Raw genomic sequence first — 15,210 nt, 5'->3', positions numbered from 1 at the left:
TATAGTTATTACCGTCATTTTTGTTCCCCTTCTTGTGAAGTGGGAAGATCATACTCTGTGACCATGCAGAGGGAAAGTCTCCAGAGTTAAAGATACTATTAAACAATAAATGTAAATAAGGTAATAAAATATTACCCCCGTGTTTCCACATTTCAGGAGGTAGTCCACCAGGACCACATGCATTGCTAACCTCTAAAGCTGATAACGCGTATGTTATATCATTTATGGTTATCTCTTTATATAGAATATTATAACTGGTGTCATCATCAATCGCTGTGAATGCATTTTTCAATATATACTGTTTGGCAAACGTTATAGAATCTTCGTCTATGTTATTATATATATAATAACATCTTTAATATTCAGAATATGTTTAAAGTAGTCAACCCATTGCAAATTGCTAATAGATGTAGCCTGCGTAACTGGTTTTGCCTAGTAATGACTTAACATGAAATCAAACTTCCTACGACACATTTGTCTGTATTTGTTTCTAGTAGTACTAAATTCAGTAAGATGATTGAAATTTCCTGTAACTCGAAATTTATCTAATGCTGAATACTTTCTTTTCTTCAGGTCTTTACATTCCTGGTCATGCTATACCGAACTTATTGTTTTGAGTGACTCGATTTATAGTTAACATGTTTGCGTCTTTCCGCTTTCTTGGGCAATGTTTATAAGTTTATTAGCAGCTTCACCCGTGTGAAGATATGTTGATATGATATTATTGAATATTTTGGGAGTGCATCACCATTTGCAGCCATAAGTATTTGCAATGTAGTCTCTTTAGAATGATGATTGGTGTGTGGCATGTAATTTGCATGTATACGATTTTCATGTTAAAACAAACGTCTAGAAACAAACAGTAACAAATACGTGATGCAAGTATGAAGAGTGTCGAAAATTAATGTTCTAAGTGATTTCTCGATGTGCACGTGCATATCATGCCTTGTGTTTAGGGGTGGTAATAGAGGGAAATTGTGGTGCGTTCATAAGATGTCTATCCTTGAAAGGTTTGTTTACGTTTACACTTCCGATCCAAATTGAAAGTTCAGTATCTCCTACTTTTTTGAAGAGTATAATTTTTATATACTTTGTCTCACCATGTAATTAAGGGTGACACAATCCTACAATAACCCATGCCAGTAGGCACGATTTGCCCTAAACTAAGATCTTTTGTCTGCCTCGATTTTCATCCCTTGAATGTTCCGATTGTGATCTTAATAGTGTGCATCCCTTTTTTCTAAAAAATCTGTATCCGCCCCTTTGGCTGTGATACCTGTCTGTCCTGATTGCAAGCACTGGTGGGCCATGGCTGTGACTGACTGATAAACTCCGGATGTGATCTGGTGTTTTGTCACGAATATTGTCATTGTCTGTCTTGATTAAGATTCCTGGTTTGTCACAATTGTGAACCCCGCTTTTGCTCCGATTTGGATTCTCGATGCTTCCTGATTATCATCCCTATTCATGCAGACGGCTTTTTTTCTTCCGATTCTTGTTTGCTCTGTTCATGGCGCTCGGTTTGTCCTGGTCTTGAACCCACAGAGGATGCACAGGCTAAAACACCACTTCGGAGTATCCTCCGTACACACAGCTGATATGTCTTGATGTTAAGTTTTCATAACGTTTCTCTTGTCGGTGGAGTCAAAGACGATTTATAATATAAGGGTAACGCAAATTTCATGATATTATCATTTACTGGAAAAGGACTTCTGCAAATGACAATGCCCTGAAAAGATAGCGTTGTCGTTATTACTGCTAAAATGGATGAAATTATCTTATTAGTAATATTTAAACAAACACCGGTATCGGCTTTGAAGCATTTACTGCTAACAACAAACGACGGAGGTCAGTGACACACTTTATACAAATAATGAAACATTTGACGTCACTACTGAGGTGACGAAATTAGACCTTGAACTTTTCCCATACAATTAGGGGCCACTTCCAATGTTTTCATTGTGCATGTTGTAATTTATGGTACAGGTGTTAATGTTGGCACCGGCAAGAAAGATATCATCAGCATTGAATCCAAACTGAAACGAGCCGAAAGCGATTGAACATGATGAGATGGGCTCCGCGTGACGTCACCTAACAACGCGTCTGATAATGGCCCGTCGTCAAGCAATGTCGGGGCATTATCAAGTTGCAGTGGCCCTTTCATTTCAAATAATATTAAGGTGTTTCAATTAGAATTCTATCCATTTCAACTATAATACATTACAGCCCCTGCTACCACTCACAGGCAGATGGAATCCCAGTGATCAGATACCAAGTGTAAGTGGAAGCATGAGACACTGGCTCACAGCTCAAACGAGTTTAACCCTTTTTGGGTCAACGAATATCCTTTGTGACATTGAGATAGTTGTATATTACACTTAAGATAAATTTGTCGAATTCTGGTTTGGTTGATAGCTAGAGCATACAAAACCATGTAGGCGGATTTGCCAGGGTATACGAACCGTAAGGTCCGTCACATCTGTAACCTGACACGCTACACGGGTTGCAGGACTGTCCTTGACATTAGACATAATGTGGCGTCCAAACCCTAACCCTAACCCTAACTAACCCTAGGCCAGGCAGTTTAATCTGAACATAGGACACGCTCATTTCGTACTTCCATCAGACTGGAAGATCCAAGTAAACTCTGTATTTCCTTTGGCTGCGCCTGAGGAAATATGGAATTTACAAGCGTCTTACAGTCCCGTACACTCTTTCAAAGGACCACGTGACCAATAAAACCTTTATGTAGCCTCGAGCAATGTTACCCGGCAGTCAAACATAGGTTGCACAACATAAGTAAACCTTAGTGGTTTGCCATCCTTCGTGGTCTGTAAACAGACTTTACCTTTCTATGACTTACATATAGCATGCCCTGAAGCAAACAGATGTCCACCTGTCTACCTCCACTTTGTCAACACTCTTATATTAATAATCTGTGTTGCCCAGTTAGTACTGGAGAGTACTTTGTTGCTCAGTTAGTACTGGAGAGTATTTGTGTTACCCAGTTAGTACTGGAGAGTATTTGTGTTACCCAGTTAGTACTGGAGAGTACTTGTGTTACCCAGTTAGTACTGGAGAGTATTTGCGTTTGTCCAGGCGATACCGAAGAGTAAATAATATTATGTTACCCGTGCAGCACTATAGAATACTTCCGTTGTTAGAGTTAAGAGTTGCTGTTGCTAGAGTGGCAAGTGTGTCAGAAGAATAATACTGAAATATACATGTGTTTACAGGTCGGGGCCCATCTCAATGTATCGCTGACGGAGGACGTGGAGTCTACAGTCAGGACCTACTTCTGCGAGGACGGCTACTACAATGACATGGCGACGTTGTTCTTCAACTCACAAGAGGTTGCAATCAAACAGCTGTTCCATCAAGCAGGTATACGTGCAGTAGCTATCACGTACGGCAGATTTATTTAGATATCAAGGACATGGCATTTCACACTGCCATTAAACGTACGCACATGCCTACTTGTAAATTCAATAGCTCAGTTTATTTATATATTTTGCATTCATCATAAGTACACAAAGTTAGGTCTCGACTGGTACTAATGTTTCTGAGTGGACGTTTCAAATGTCATCATGTCCCCACATGGGTTTAATGGTGGCTGTAAAATAGTCCTCAGTGTTTAATATTCGAGGACCTTTCGAAGGTTTCCTGTTGTGTGGACAGCTATTTTGCACCTATATGAGTGAGTGAGTATGGTTTTGCGCCGCTTATTTTTTAGAAATAATTGCCAATGTCTTATGAACAAGGCCAAAGTTATACCATCTTTTAGACATGAAGACCGTGAAGATCCGCGTAAGAACTGATCTTCAGCAACGCATGCCTGCCGTAACGAGCGACTAACGGGACCGGGTGGTCAGGCTCCATGACTTGGTTGATACTCGTCATCGTATCCCACTGTGTCCTGATGCTGTTGACCATTGGCTTGTCTTGTCCAGACTCGATTGTAGCTGGAATATTGCTGAGTGAGACAGATGTCATTCTTCGCTCAGGTTAAACAACTTTTTTTTTCTAACAGATGAGAGGACAATTTTAACTGGAGTATGTTTTGGTTGTCCGTCCATGGATGCATTTAATCCATCATTCGACCTTTCGTCATTTTAATAATTCAAAGCAAATGAATAGAAAATATATTGTCTTTTCCGTTCATGGGTTAAGTTCAACCAAACCGCTCAAAGTAATTATATGTACACACGCACGCACACAAGCCCGAGTGGCCGCAAACACAATCGTAAACTATACGTACTATTTACGTATGTTTGAAGTCGCCTGGTGCCTGGGCTTTTTCTAGAATTTAGTGGGTTTTCTTCATTAAAAAACTTGAAATTATTTGATTGGCTGGACTGGACTTGACTGGATGGTACGAAGATTTCCAGTGCTTAGGAAACCGTCTATGATAATAGAATGTAAGAATGACATGAATGTTTCTACGTTATCTATGTTTTCTATGTTATGTCAGTTGAATATTTGGCATCATCCACATAAGTTACACCACCGAGACTGAAACAGTAACACCGATGTTTCAACAGGAACCCACAAATGTAACAGCCATACACCATTGCTGAAACGGTAACACCAGTACTGCTGCGGTAATGCACCATTACGGCAACAACAACATACAATGCTACAACAAGAATACACCATCACTTCAACAGCCACACACCATTACTGAAAGAGCAATTCACCATTACTGCCACATTATTGCAACAATACTACAACAGCAATACACAGTTCCTGCAACAGCAATACGCCATATCTGCAACAGCAATGCACCAATACCGAAACACCAATTCACCACCTCTACAAGAGCAATACACAATAACTGCAACATCAATACAGCGTTACTGCAACAATAGTAATCTATTACTGCAACAGCAATACACCAGTACTACAACTGTATCACACCAATATCACAGCAGCAATACACCGACACTGCAACGACAATACATCAACACTGCAACAGTAATACACTAATACTGCAACAGCATTACACCAATACTGCAAAAGCAATAAACCATTACTGCAACAGCAATGCTGCACCGACACTGCACATGTATACTGCATTATTCCACAAATACTACACCAGAAATCGAACAGTAAAAATGTTCAAACGATGTATTTTCTCCTGTTCCGAACGGTTCCTCCTTGGGTTTTGCCTGTTACAGAATTTGTCAGCGACAAAGTCTTGTTATAAGATTCACGACTGAAAACGGTTAATTCTGATCCTGATTTCAATTACATTCATTGCGTTTCTTTCGTGGATTGGTTTGAATTTACAAAGTGAAACGGATTTTAGAGCGATGTGTTTTTTATTAATGTAAAACGTGCAGTTTTTGTGACGATTATGATCTGTATATTGCCTACTTACGGAAGCGTATGAGGCTCACGGTGATTTTTTTAGTCTCATTATCTCCTACGTAGGATTTATTATCCCCTATAGCTACGTAGAATTTATTATCCCCTATAGCTACGTAGAATTTATTATCCCCTATAGCTACGTAGAATTTATTATCCCCTATAGCTACGTAGAATTTATTATCCCCTATAGCTACGTAGAATTTATTATCCCCTATAGCTACGTAGAATTTATTATCCCCTATAGCTACGTAGAATTTATTATCCCCTATAGCTACGTAGAATTTATTATCCCCTATAGCTACGTAGAATTTATTATCCCCTATAGCTACGTAGAATTTATTATCCCCTATAGCTACGTAGAATTTATTATCCCCTATAGCTACGTAGAATTTATTATCTCCTCCGTAGAATTTATTATCTCCTCCGTAGAATTTATTATCCCCTATAGCTACGTAGAATTTATTATCCCCTATAGCTACGTAGAATTTATTATCCCCTATAGCTACGTAGAATTTATTATCCCCTATAGCTACGTAGAATTTATTATCATCTGCGTAGAATTTATTATCATCTACGTAGAATTTATTATCATCTACGTAGAATTTATTATCCCCTATAGCTACGTAGAATTTATTATCATCTGCGTAGAATTTATTATCATCTACGTAGAATTTATTATCATCTGCGTAGAATTTATTATCTCCTCCGTAGAATTTATTATCATCTACGTAGAATTTATTATCATCTGCGTAGAATTTATTATCTCCTCCGTAGAATTTATTATCATCTACGTAGAATTTATTATCATCTACGTAGGATTTATTATCATCTACGTAGAATTTATTATCATCTACGTAGAATTTATTATCATCTGCGTAGAATTTATTATCATCTACGTAGAATTTATTATCATCTGCGTAGAATTTATTATCATCTACGTAGAATTTATTATCCCCTATAGCTACGTAGAATTTATTATCATCTACGTAGAATTTATTATCATCTACGTAGAATTTATTATCATCTACGTAGGATTTATTATCATCTACGTAGAATTTATTATCCCCTATAGCTACGTAGAATTTATTATCATCTACGTAGGATTTATTATCATCTACGTAGGATTTATTATCATCTACGTAGAATTTATTATCCCCTATAGCTACGTAGAATTTATTATCATCTGCGTAGAATTTATTATCATCTACGTAGAATTTATTATCTCCTCCGTAGAATTTATTATCATCTACGTAGAATTTATTATCATCTGCGTAGAATTTATTATCATCTACGTAGAATTTATTATCCCCTATAGCTACGTAGAATTTATTATCATCTACGTAGAATTTATTATCATCTACGTAGAATTTATTATCATCTACGTAGGATTTATTATCATCTACGTAGAATTTATTATCCCCTATAGCTACGTAGAATTTATTATCATCTACGTAGGATTTATTATCATCTACGTAGGATTTATTATCATCTACGTAGAATTTATTATCCCCTATAGCTACGTAGAATTTATTATCATCTGCGTAGAATTTATTATCATCTACGTAGAATTTATTATCCCCTATAGCTACGTAGAATTTATTATCATCTACGTAGGATTTATTATCATCTACGTAGGATTTATTATCATCTACGTAGAATTTATTATCCCCTATAGCTACGTAGAATTTATTATCATCTGCGTAGAATTTATTATCATCTACGTAGAATTTATTATCATCTGCGTAGAATTTATTATCTCCTCCGTAGAATTTATTATCATCTACGTAGAATTTATTATCATCTGCGTAGAATTTATTATCTCCTCCGTAGAATTTATTATCATCTACGTAGAATTTATTATCATCTACGTAGGATTTATTATCATCTACGTAGAATTTATTATCCCCTATAGCTACGTAGAATTTATTATCATCTGCGTAGAATTTATTATCATCTACGTAGAATTTATTATCTCCTCCGTAGAATTTATTATCATCTACGTAGAATTTATTATCATCTGCGTAGAATTTATTATCATCTACGTAGAATTTATTATCCCCTATAGCTACGTAGAATTTATTATCATCTACGTAGGATTTATTATCATCTACGTAGGATTTATTATCATCTACGTAGAATTTATTATCCCCTATAGCTACGTAGAATTTATTATCATCTGCGTAGAATTTATTATCATCTACGTAGAATTTATTATCATCTGCGTAGAATTTATTATCTCCTCCGTAGAATTTATTATCATCTACGTAGAATTTATTATCATCTGCGTAGAATTTATTATCTCCTCCGTAGAATTTATTATCATCTACGTAGAATTTATTATCATCTGCGTAGAATTTATTATCTCCTCCGTAGAATTTATTATCATCTACGTAGAATTTATTATCATCTGCGTAGAATTTATTATCTCCTCCGTAGAATTTATTATCATCTACGTAGAATTTATTATCATCTGCGTAGAATTTATTATCTCCTCCGTAGAATTTATTATCATCTACGTAGAATTTATTATCATCTACGTAGGATTTATTATCATCTACGTAGAATTTATTATCCCCTATAGCTACGTAGAATTTATTATCATCTGCGTAGAATTTATTATCATCTACGTAGAATTTATTATCTCCTCCGTAGAATTTATTATCATCTACGTAGAATTTATTATCATCTGCGTAGAATTTATTATCATCTACGTAGAATTTATTATCCCCTATAGCTACGTAGAATTTATTATCATCTACGTAGGATTTATTATCATCTACGTAGGATTTATTATCATCTACGTAGAATTTATTATCCCCTATAGCTACGTAGAATTTATTATCATCTGCGTAGAATTTATTATCATCTACGTAGGATTTATTATCATCTACGTAGGATTTATTATCATCTACGTAGAATTTATTATCCCCTATAGCTACGTAGAATTTATTATCATCTGCGTAGAATTTATTATCATCTACGTAGAATTTATTATCCCCTATAGCTACGTAGGATTTATTATCATCTACGTAGGATTTATTATCATCTACGTAGAATTTATTATCCCCTATAGCTACGTAGAATTTATTATCATCTACGTAGGATTTATTATCCCCTATAGCTACGTAGAATTTATTATCTCCTCCGTAGAATTTATTATCCCCTATAGCTACGTAGAATTTATTATCCCCTATAGCTACGTAGAATTTATTATCCCCTATAGCTACGTAGAATTTATTATCATCTACGTAGAATTTATTATCATCTGCGTAGGATTTATTATCTCCTACGTAGATGATAATAAATTCTACGTTACACATGAACTGATGTATAATAAAACAAATTCGTAACGTTGACAAGGTTATTGTCATGAGTTCAACAAATGATTAAACTCGGTGAAAAATTGCGAATTCTTATCAAAACTTTATCCCCAAACGCAGCAGTTCACATGCACGATATTTGCACGTGCTTTTCAGCAATTTGATGAATCATCCTCGTGCAATTAATCTCCATAAGGTTTTTTTTTTTGTAGTTGTTTCCCCCAAGATGGTGGAGAAATTCATCTTCGTTGTAACCATGTATACATATATGACATATAGTTGGTGTTGTAAGTGAGTCTAGACTTTTGATGGGTAGTATACTTGTTGCATATTACTTTCATGTGTTGAACCGACTGTTGTCCTTTACTGCCTCGCGTTCAATTTGCCCTATTCTTACGCGTTGCAGTCATTTCACTGTTATATGTTACACGTCTTTACATTTCTCTATTATGCGCTGGATATTTCAGAGGTCGTTGCACATTAGTCTTAATCTGCTTGCACAGACGTGTGTATCAGTGGCAGTCTATGCGCACTTATATCCTTACACTTATACACACAACTATACTAACAATCTTTTGCCTTTTTTTAATTCCGTATTTCTTTACCCCGCGTTCAACACTTTTCCACCCGAGCCAAGTCGACTTGTAAACAATTACGAAAAGCAAACCGCAAACGAGCGTTATATCTGATCCAGCCTAGTGTCATAAATATGCATTGTCGTGCATTTGTACTATCTAACGTCCTGCATTGGAGATAGTATGGCCTATGTAGGGAATAGTGACACCAAGAAAAAATTCACCGTTGCCCTAATACGCTTCCATACATACTCGTTCTGTAGAGTTATATTCCACGATTTAGCCGACATCCTTCACGTATCTAAGAGATTCAGGGTTTTGCACAAACGAAAGGCCAGTTTTGTTTACAAATAGGTTTCCATCGCTTTTTAAACGTCGATTACAGTTCAAGTTTGGGATGTCATGGAGACGTTAAAAACCAGTGTCATGTTCCACTGTCGTGTAGCATGGTGTGTATATAGTGTTAATGTAATGGTGTTGCACTCCTAAACATAAAGCTGTCATGTTAATACCAAGTGTAACATTCCCGATTTTTACTGCAAAGAAGTTTTATCTCTCTCTACCATTTCTTTCTGTCGCACGGAGAGCTATCACCATACAATTATGATTTAACTGGCTTAAATCATTGTTTATGGATGACCAATGTTGCAGCGTAGGAACAGCCGAATGCCTTCGGATATAGTTATGCTGGAAACTGACAGAAGCAAGAGGCAAAACACTCACTGTTTGACAGTCTGTAACACACCAGCAACTTTATGTTTTTGTGCCAGAAAGGTTCAGCATGCCGTCCCTGTGGATCTTGCAGATCTATTACTCAAGTCAAGTCTACATTTTGGTGCGTTCTTGTTTCAGCAAGGTTCAACATGCAGTGCCTGTAGATCTTTCAGATCTGTAACTCCTGATTCTACATGTAGGCGTGTACATGTAGTTGTTTCACGAAGTTTCAGCATACAGACCTAGTAGATCTGTATCATCTGATTCTACATGCTGGTGTGTCGTTGTTTCACGATGGTTCAGCGTGAATCCCTGTAGATCTGTATCACCTGATTCTACATGATGGTGTGTTCTTGTTTCAAGAAGGTTCAGCGTGCACTCCTTGTGGATCTGTATCACCTGATTCTACATGTTGGTGTGTTATGTTTCCGGAAGGGTCAGCGTACAATCACTGTAGATCTGTACCATCTGATTCTACATGTTGGTGTGTTTTTGTTGCAGGAAGGTTCAGCGTGCAGTCCCTGTAGATCTGTACCACCTGATTCTACATGATGGTGTGTTCTTGTTTCAGGAAGGTTCAGCGTGCAATCCTTGTGGATCTGTATCACCTGATTCTACATGTTGGTGTGTTCTTGTTTCAGGAAGGTTCAGCGTGCAATCCCTGTAGATCTGTACCACCTGATTCTACATGTTGGTGTGTTTTTGTTGCAGGAAGGTTCAGCGTGCAATCCCTGTAGATCTGTATCACCTGATTCTACGTGTTGGTGTGTCGTTGATTCACGAAGGTTCCGCGTGCAATCCCTGTAGATCTGTACCACCTGATTCTACATGTTGGTGTGTTTTTGTTGCAGGAAGGTTCAGCGTGCAATCCCTGTAGATCTGTATCACCTGATTCTACATGTTGGTGTGTTTTTGTTGCAGGAAGGTTCAGCGTGCAATCCCTGTAGATCTGTATCACCCGATTCTACGTGTTGGTGTTTTCTTGTTTCAGGAAGGTTCAGCGTGCAATCCCTGTAGATCTGTATCACCTGATTCTACATGTTGGTGTGTCGTTGATTCACGAAGGTTCAGCGTGCAATCCCTGTAGATCTGTACCACCTGATTCTACATGTTGGTGTGTTTTTGTTGCAGGAAGGTTCAGCGCGCAATCCCTGTAGATCTGTATCACCTGATTCTACGTGTTGGTGTGTTTTTGTTGCAGGAAGGTTCAGCGTGCAATCAATGTAGATCTGTATCACCCGATTCTACGTGTTGGTGTTTTCTTGTTTCAGGAAGGTTCAGCGTGCAATCCCTGTAGATCTGTATCACCTGATTCTACGTGTTGGTGTGTCGTTGATTCACGAAGGTTCAGCGTGCAATCCCTGTAGATCTGTACCACCTGATTCTACATGTTGGTGTGTTTTTGTTGCAGGAAGGGTCAGCGTGCAATCCCTGTAGATCTGTATCACCTGATTCTACATGTTGGTGTGTTTTTGTTGCAGGAAGGTTCAGCGTGCAATCCCTGTAGATCTGTATCACCTGATTCTACGTGTTGGTGTGTTTTTGTTTCACGAAGGTTCAGCGTGCAATCAATGTAGATCTGTATCACCCGATTCTACGTGTTGGTGTTTTCTTGTTTCAGGAAGGTTCAGCGTGCAATCCCTGTAGATCTGTATCACCTGATTCTACGTGTTGGTGTGTCGTTGATTCACGAAGGTTCCGCGTGCAATCCCTGTAGATCTGTACCACCTGATTCTACATGTTGGTGTGTTTTTGTTGCAGGAAGGGTCAGCGTGCAATCCCTGTAGATCTGTATCACCTGATTCTACGTGTTGGTGTGTTTTTGTTGCAGGAAGGTTCAGCGTGCAATCCCTGTAGATCTGTATCACCCGATTCTACGTGTTGGTGTTTTCTTGTTTCAGGAAGGTTCAGCGTGCAATCCCTGTAGATATGTATCACGTGATTCTACGTGTTGGTGTTTTCTTGTTTCAGATAGATTCTGCGTGCAATCCCTGTGGATCTTGCAGATCTGTATTACCTCAGTCTACATGTGGGCGTGTTGCTGTTTCAGGAAAGTTCAGCGTACAGTCCCTGTGGATCTTGCAGATCTGTATTACCTGAGTCTACATGTCGTGTTTGCTGTTTCAGGAAGATTCACAGCATGAAGTGCATATAGATCTGTATCACCCGATTCTACATGTTGGCGTGTGGTTTTGTGAGAAAGGTTTTTTTTGACACGCAGTCCTTACAGATCTTGCAGATCCCTATCACCTGATTCTACATGTTGGCGTGTTGTTGTTTCAGGAAGGTTCAGCATGCCATCTCTTTGGATCTTCTTTATTTGTTTCTTTATGCTGGCATGTTGGACATACGGAGTGACTGTTCCCAGCGGGTTGTTTGTGCCCTGTTTGCTGTGTGGAGCTTCTTATGGAAGGATTGTTGGAAACCTTCTCGAAAAGTACTAAGATTTTGACATTTGAAGAAATATGAAAGGTCATACGTTCATTGTGACTCTCCTTTGATCATAAGCCGAACGGTCTAATCTTTAAAATATCTCGTCTTTTTGAAGCAGTGTAGTATATACAACAGCAATAGTTACGATGCACTAATGTCTGACATATCCACTACAACGGTATACTTTTACAAGAGAACAAATAGCTCCTTCATGAACTCATGATCACTAAGTACTTAGAGCTAAAGAACAGAAGTCACTTTGACATTTTTAACTACAGTCGTTTACTTTCATCTTTATATGTTACAGATGCCATATGACGTGCCTTTCATTTGCAATTTTCAGTTATATAGGGTATAAAACTATCTACTCGGGTACGTTCGCTTTAGTCGGAGCTGCGTCGTTTCTTGGCGGAGTTGTCCGAATGACCATAAGTCTCACCGTTATCTTGATAGAGTCAACCAATGAGATCAGCTATGGACTACCTCTCATGATAACGCTTATGGTAAGCCAGCCACACTGTCCTCACAGCTTTCTTAAATGTGTATATCACAGCACGTTATATCACATTGTTATCAGGCACACATTTGTCACTAATGACACAATGATTAGGTCTATATATATATATATATGTATGTATGTATGTATGTATGTATGTATGTATGTATGTATGTATGTATGTATGTATGTATGTATGTATATATATCATTTTCTGTATCTGTGCTGAATATGTACTGGGTTATGAACAAACAAAATTGTTTTTGTCTTTAACATAAAATAGTTCCACCTGTCTGTCCTCATCTTTCCTTCTGCGTTAGAGTTTTCTAAAGACTATGAAAACATTTCAACAGGTGGTGGACATACATGGTATTCTTGCGCAGGTGAACTAGAACGATATAAACGATATAGAAGGTATCAAAGGTACATTTCACAGAAAACGTTAAATTTCAACCAAGATCCTTAATCAGTAAACAAATACATCAATCAGTTTCTATGGATTCACATTTACCAACGTGTTTCTTCAGAAATAAACAGTATTGTTGAGCATGCGAGTTGTGGCTTAGCCCTTTGGACAGAAGCGAGGAGAGATCACAAATACAGATAACATACAGTTGTATGTGTATCTGTTCTGTACATTCTGTTCGCCCGATGTTTAGCTATTTAGTTATTTTTGTGCTTGTTCCTGACCTTCTTATTCAGGTCGCCAAATGGTCGGGGGATCTGTTCAACGAAGGTTTGTACGACATCCATATCAAACTGCGAGGCGTTCCTCTCCTGGAGTGGGAGGCCCCCACAGAATCATACAGGTAGGGTCTGGGGAAGACCAGACACAACTACAATGTCTAGAAGTATTTTGAAAATGTACATGAGTTCCGATGAACAGAATAGTAGCTAATACATATACAACGTGTCTGACTGTTTTAAAACAGTAACACAAGTATACGTTCTTGAAGTTCCGATAAAGTGTCCCTTTCATGTTGATAAGTATAATCCTAACAAAGAAACACTTCATGCAGTTCTGATACACAAACTAGACAGAGAAACATTATTCAACCAGCATCAGAAAATATATATTTCCTATACATACAGCTTCATAGCTATACGCTTCTGACCTCAGAAGTCATACCGATGCATTAAAAACACACTTTCAGTATTTTGTTTTCCATGTAGGTGATCGTGTCTTCTAATCCTCTGTTCCAGATTAAAAGCTAAAGATGTAATGAACACAAAATTATCCGTGATTTTCCCTCACACAAGAGTATCAACATTGATAAGAATTCTCAAAACTACTGTCCACAATGCCTTCCCGGTTGTGACAATGCCAAGTCCGTCTGACCGAGCACATGTAGAGTCCAACATTGAACAAGTGAGTATTCTGGTGCTTCTTACAGGTTTTAATGTCTCTATACCATAGGACACAATATACATATTCATAAAAACAACTCTTACTGGTATGGCTCCTGATGACAGTTCTTGGCATAACAATATTTGACCCGAGAGTAAACGGGTGTGCATGATTGTAATTTTATAGTGAACATCATAGTGTATTAACACGATTAGGTCAAATAGTGGTTGAGTTGCTGTGAAAGGATATGTCTGGTATGTCTGGTCTGGTTTGGAATGATGTACCCGAATTGAGTGTATAAAATGTTTAGGCATTTGAATATTCTAAATAATGAGGAAATCACTAATATATCTGAAATGGCCCCTGGGCATACAAAGAAGATAGTTGAAAGGTAATCCCTCTTTCTCTTGTTGCAGGATGCTGATGGGAACAGTTTTGTTATCCAGCAACAAGATAAGTATGTGCACCACCGGTTTATACGTTAAAGCAGCATTATTGTGCCACTATCATGCCTGACCGCTAGCTTTGGGAGACATCATACATTGTTCAGCTTTGTCTGAAAAGTCTAAATTCTGATTTGTCGGTATGACAGAAACATTGTCTGTCGTCCATCGCGCGAAGCGTCATGTGACTGCACAGTTAGGAGGAATGTAAGACCTTGTGATAATCCCATGCCATTAAAACATTTTCAAAGACCATTTACGTACCAATCACACATTGCAAAGTGATCATGAGCGACAAACCATATCTGTTTTAATCAATCCGAGTCTAAGTGATAGCTCCATGCCAGATTAGTTCTTCAGATGTACATTCCCAAGGGTGGTTTAACGCATACACGGAGCGATAAACAGAGATGTAAATTTGGCATGATTGCTGTTGATGGTTTCTTGTTGTCCTTCCTCGCACGGTGTCCTTCGATCGCTTAAAACAATGCACTTCTATTTAGAAATCGTA

General features: G+C 37.8%; 1 protein-coding gene across 1 annotated transcript in view; it reads left to right on the top strand.

Moving 5' to 3' along the window:
* LOC137267542 (H(+)/Cl(-) exchange transporter 6-like) overlaps positions 1-15,210 on the top strand; it is an 89,038-nt gene that overhangs the window by 28,732 nt on the left and 45,096 nt on the right. Inside the window, exons 15-20 of the mRNA XM_067802020.1 lie at positions 3,237-3,384; positions 12,263-12,416; positions 12,756-12,915; positions 13,611-13,717; positions 14,112-14,277; positions 14,673-14,713. Coding sequence (XP_067658121.1) covers positions 3,237-3,384; positions 12,263-12,416; positions 12,756-12,915; positions 13,611-13,717; positions 14,112-14,277; positions 14,673-14,713 — 776 coding nt within the window. The remainder of the gene's footprint in view (positions 1-3,236; positions 3,385-12,262; positions 12,417-12,755; positions 12,916-13,610; positions 13,718-14,111; positions 14,278-14,672; positions 14,714-15,210) is intronic.

The sequence above is a fragment of the Haliotis asinina genome, chromosome 16 (assembly GCF_037392515.1).
Source record: "Haliotis asinina isolate JCU_RB_2024 chromosome 16, JCU_Hal_asi_v2, whole genome shotgun sequence".
Lineage (NCBI taxonomy): Eukaryota > Metazoa > Mollusca > Gastropoda > Lepetellida > Haliotidae > Haliotis > Haliotis asinina.
The sequence above is the reverse complement of the archived record's forward strand: the minus strand, read 5'-3'. Positions and strand labels throughout refer to the sequence as shown.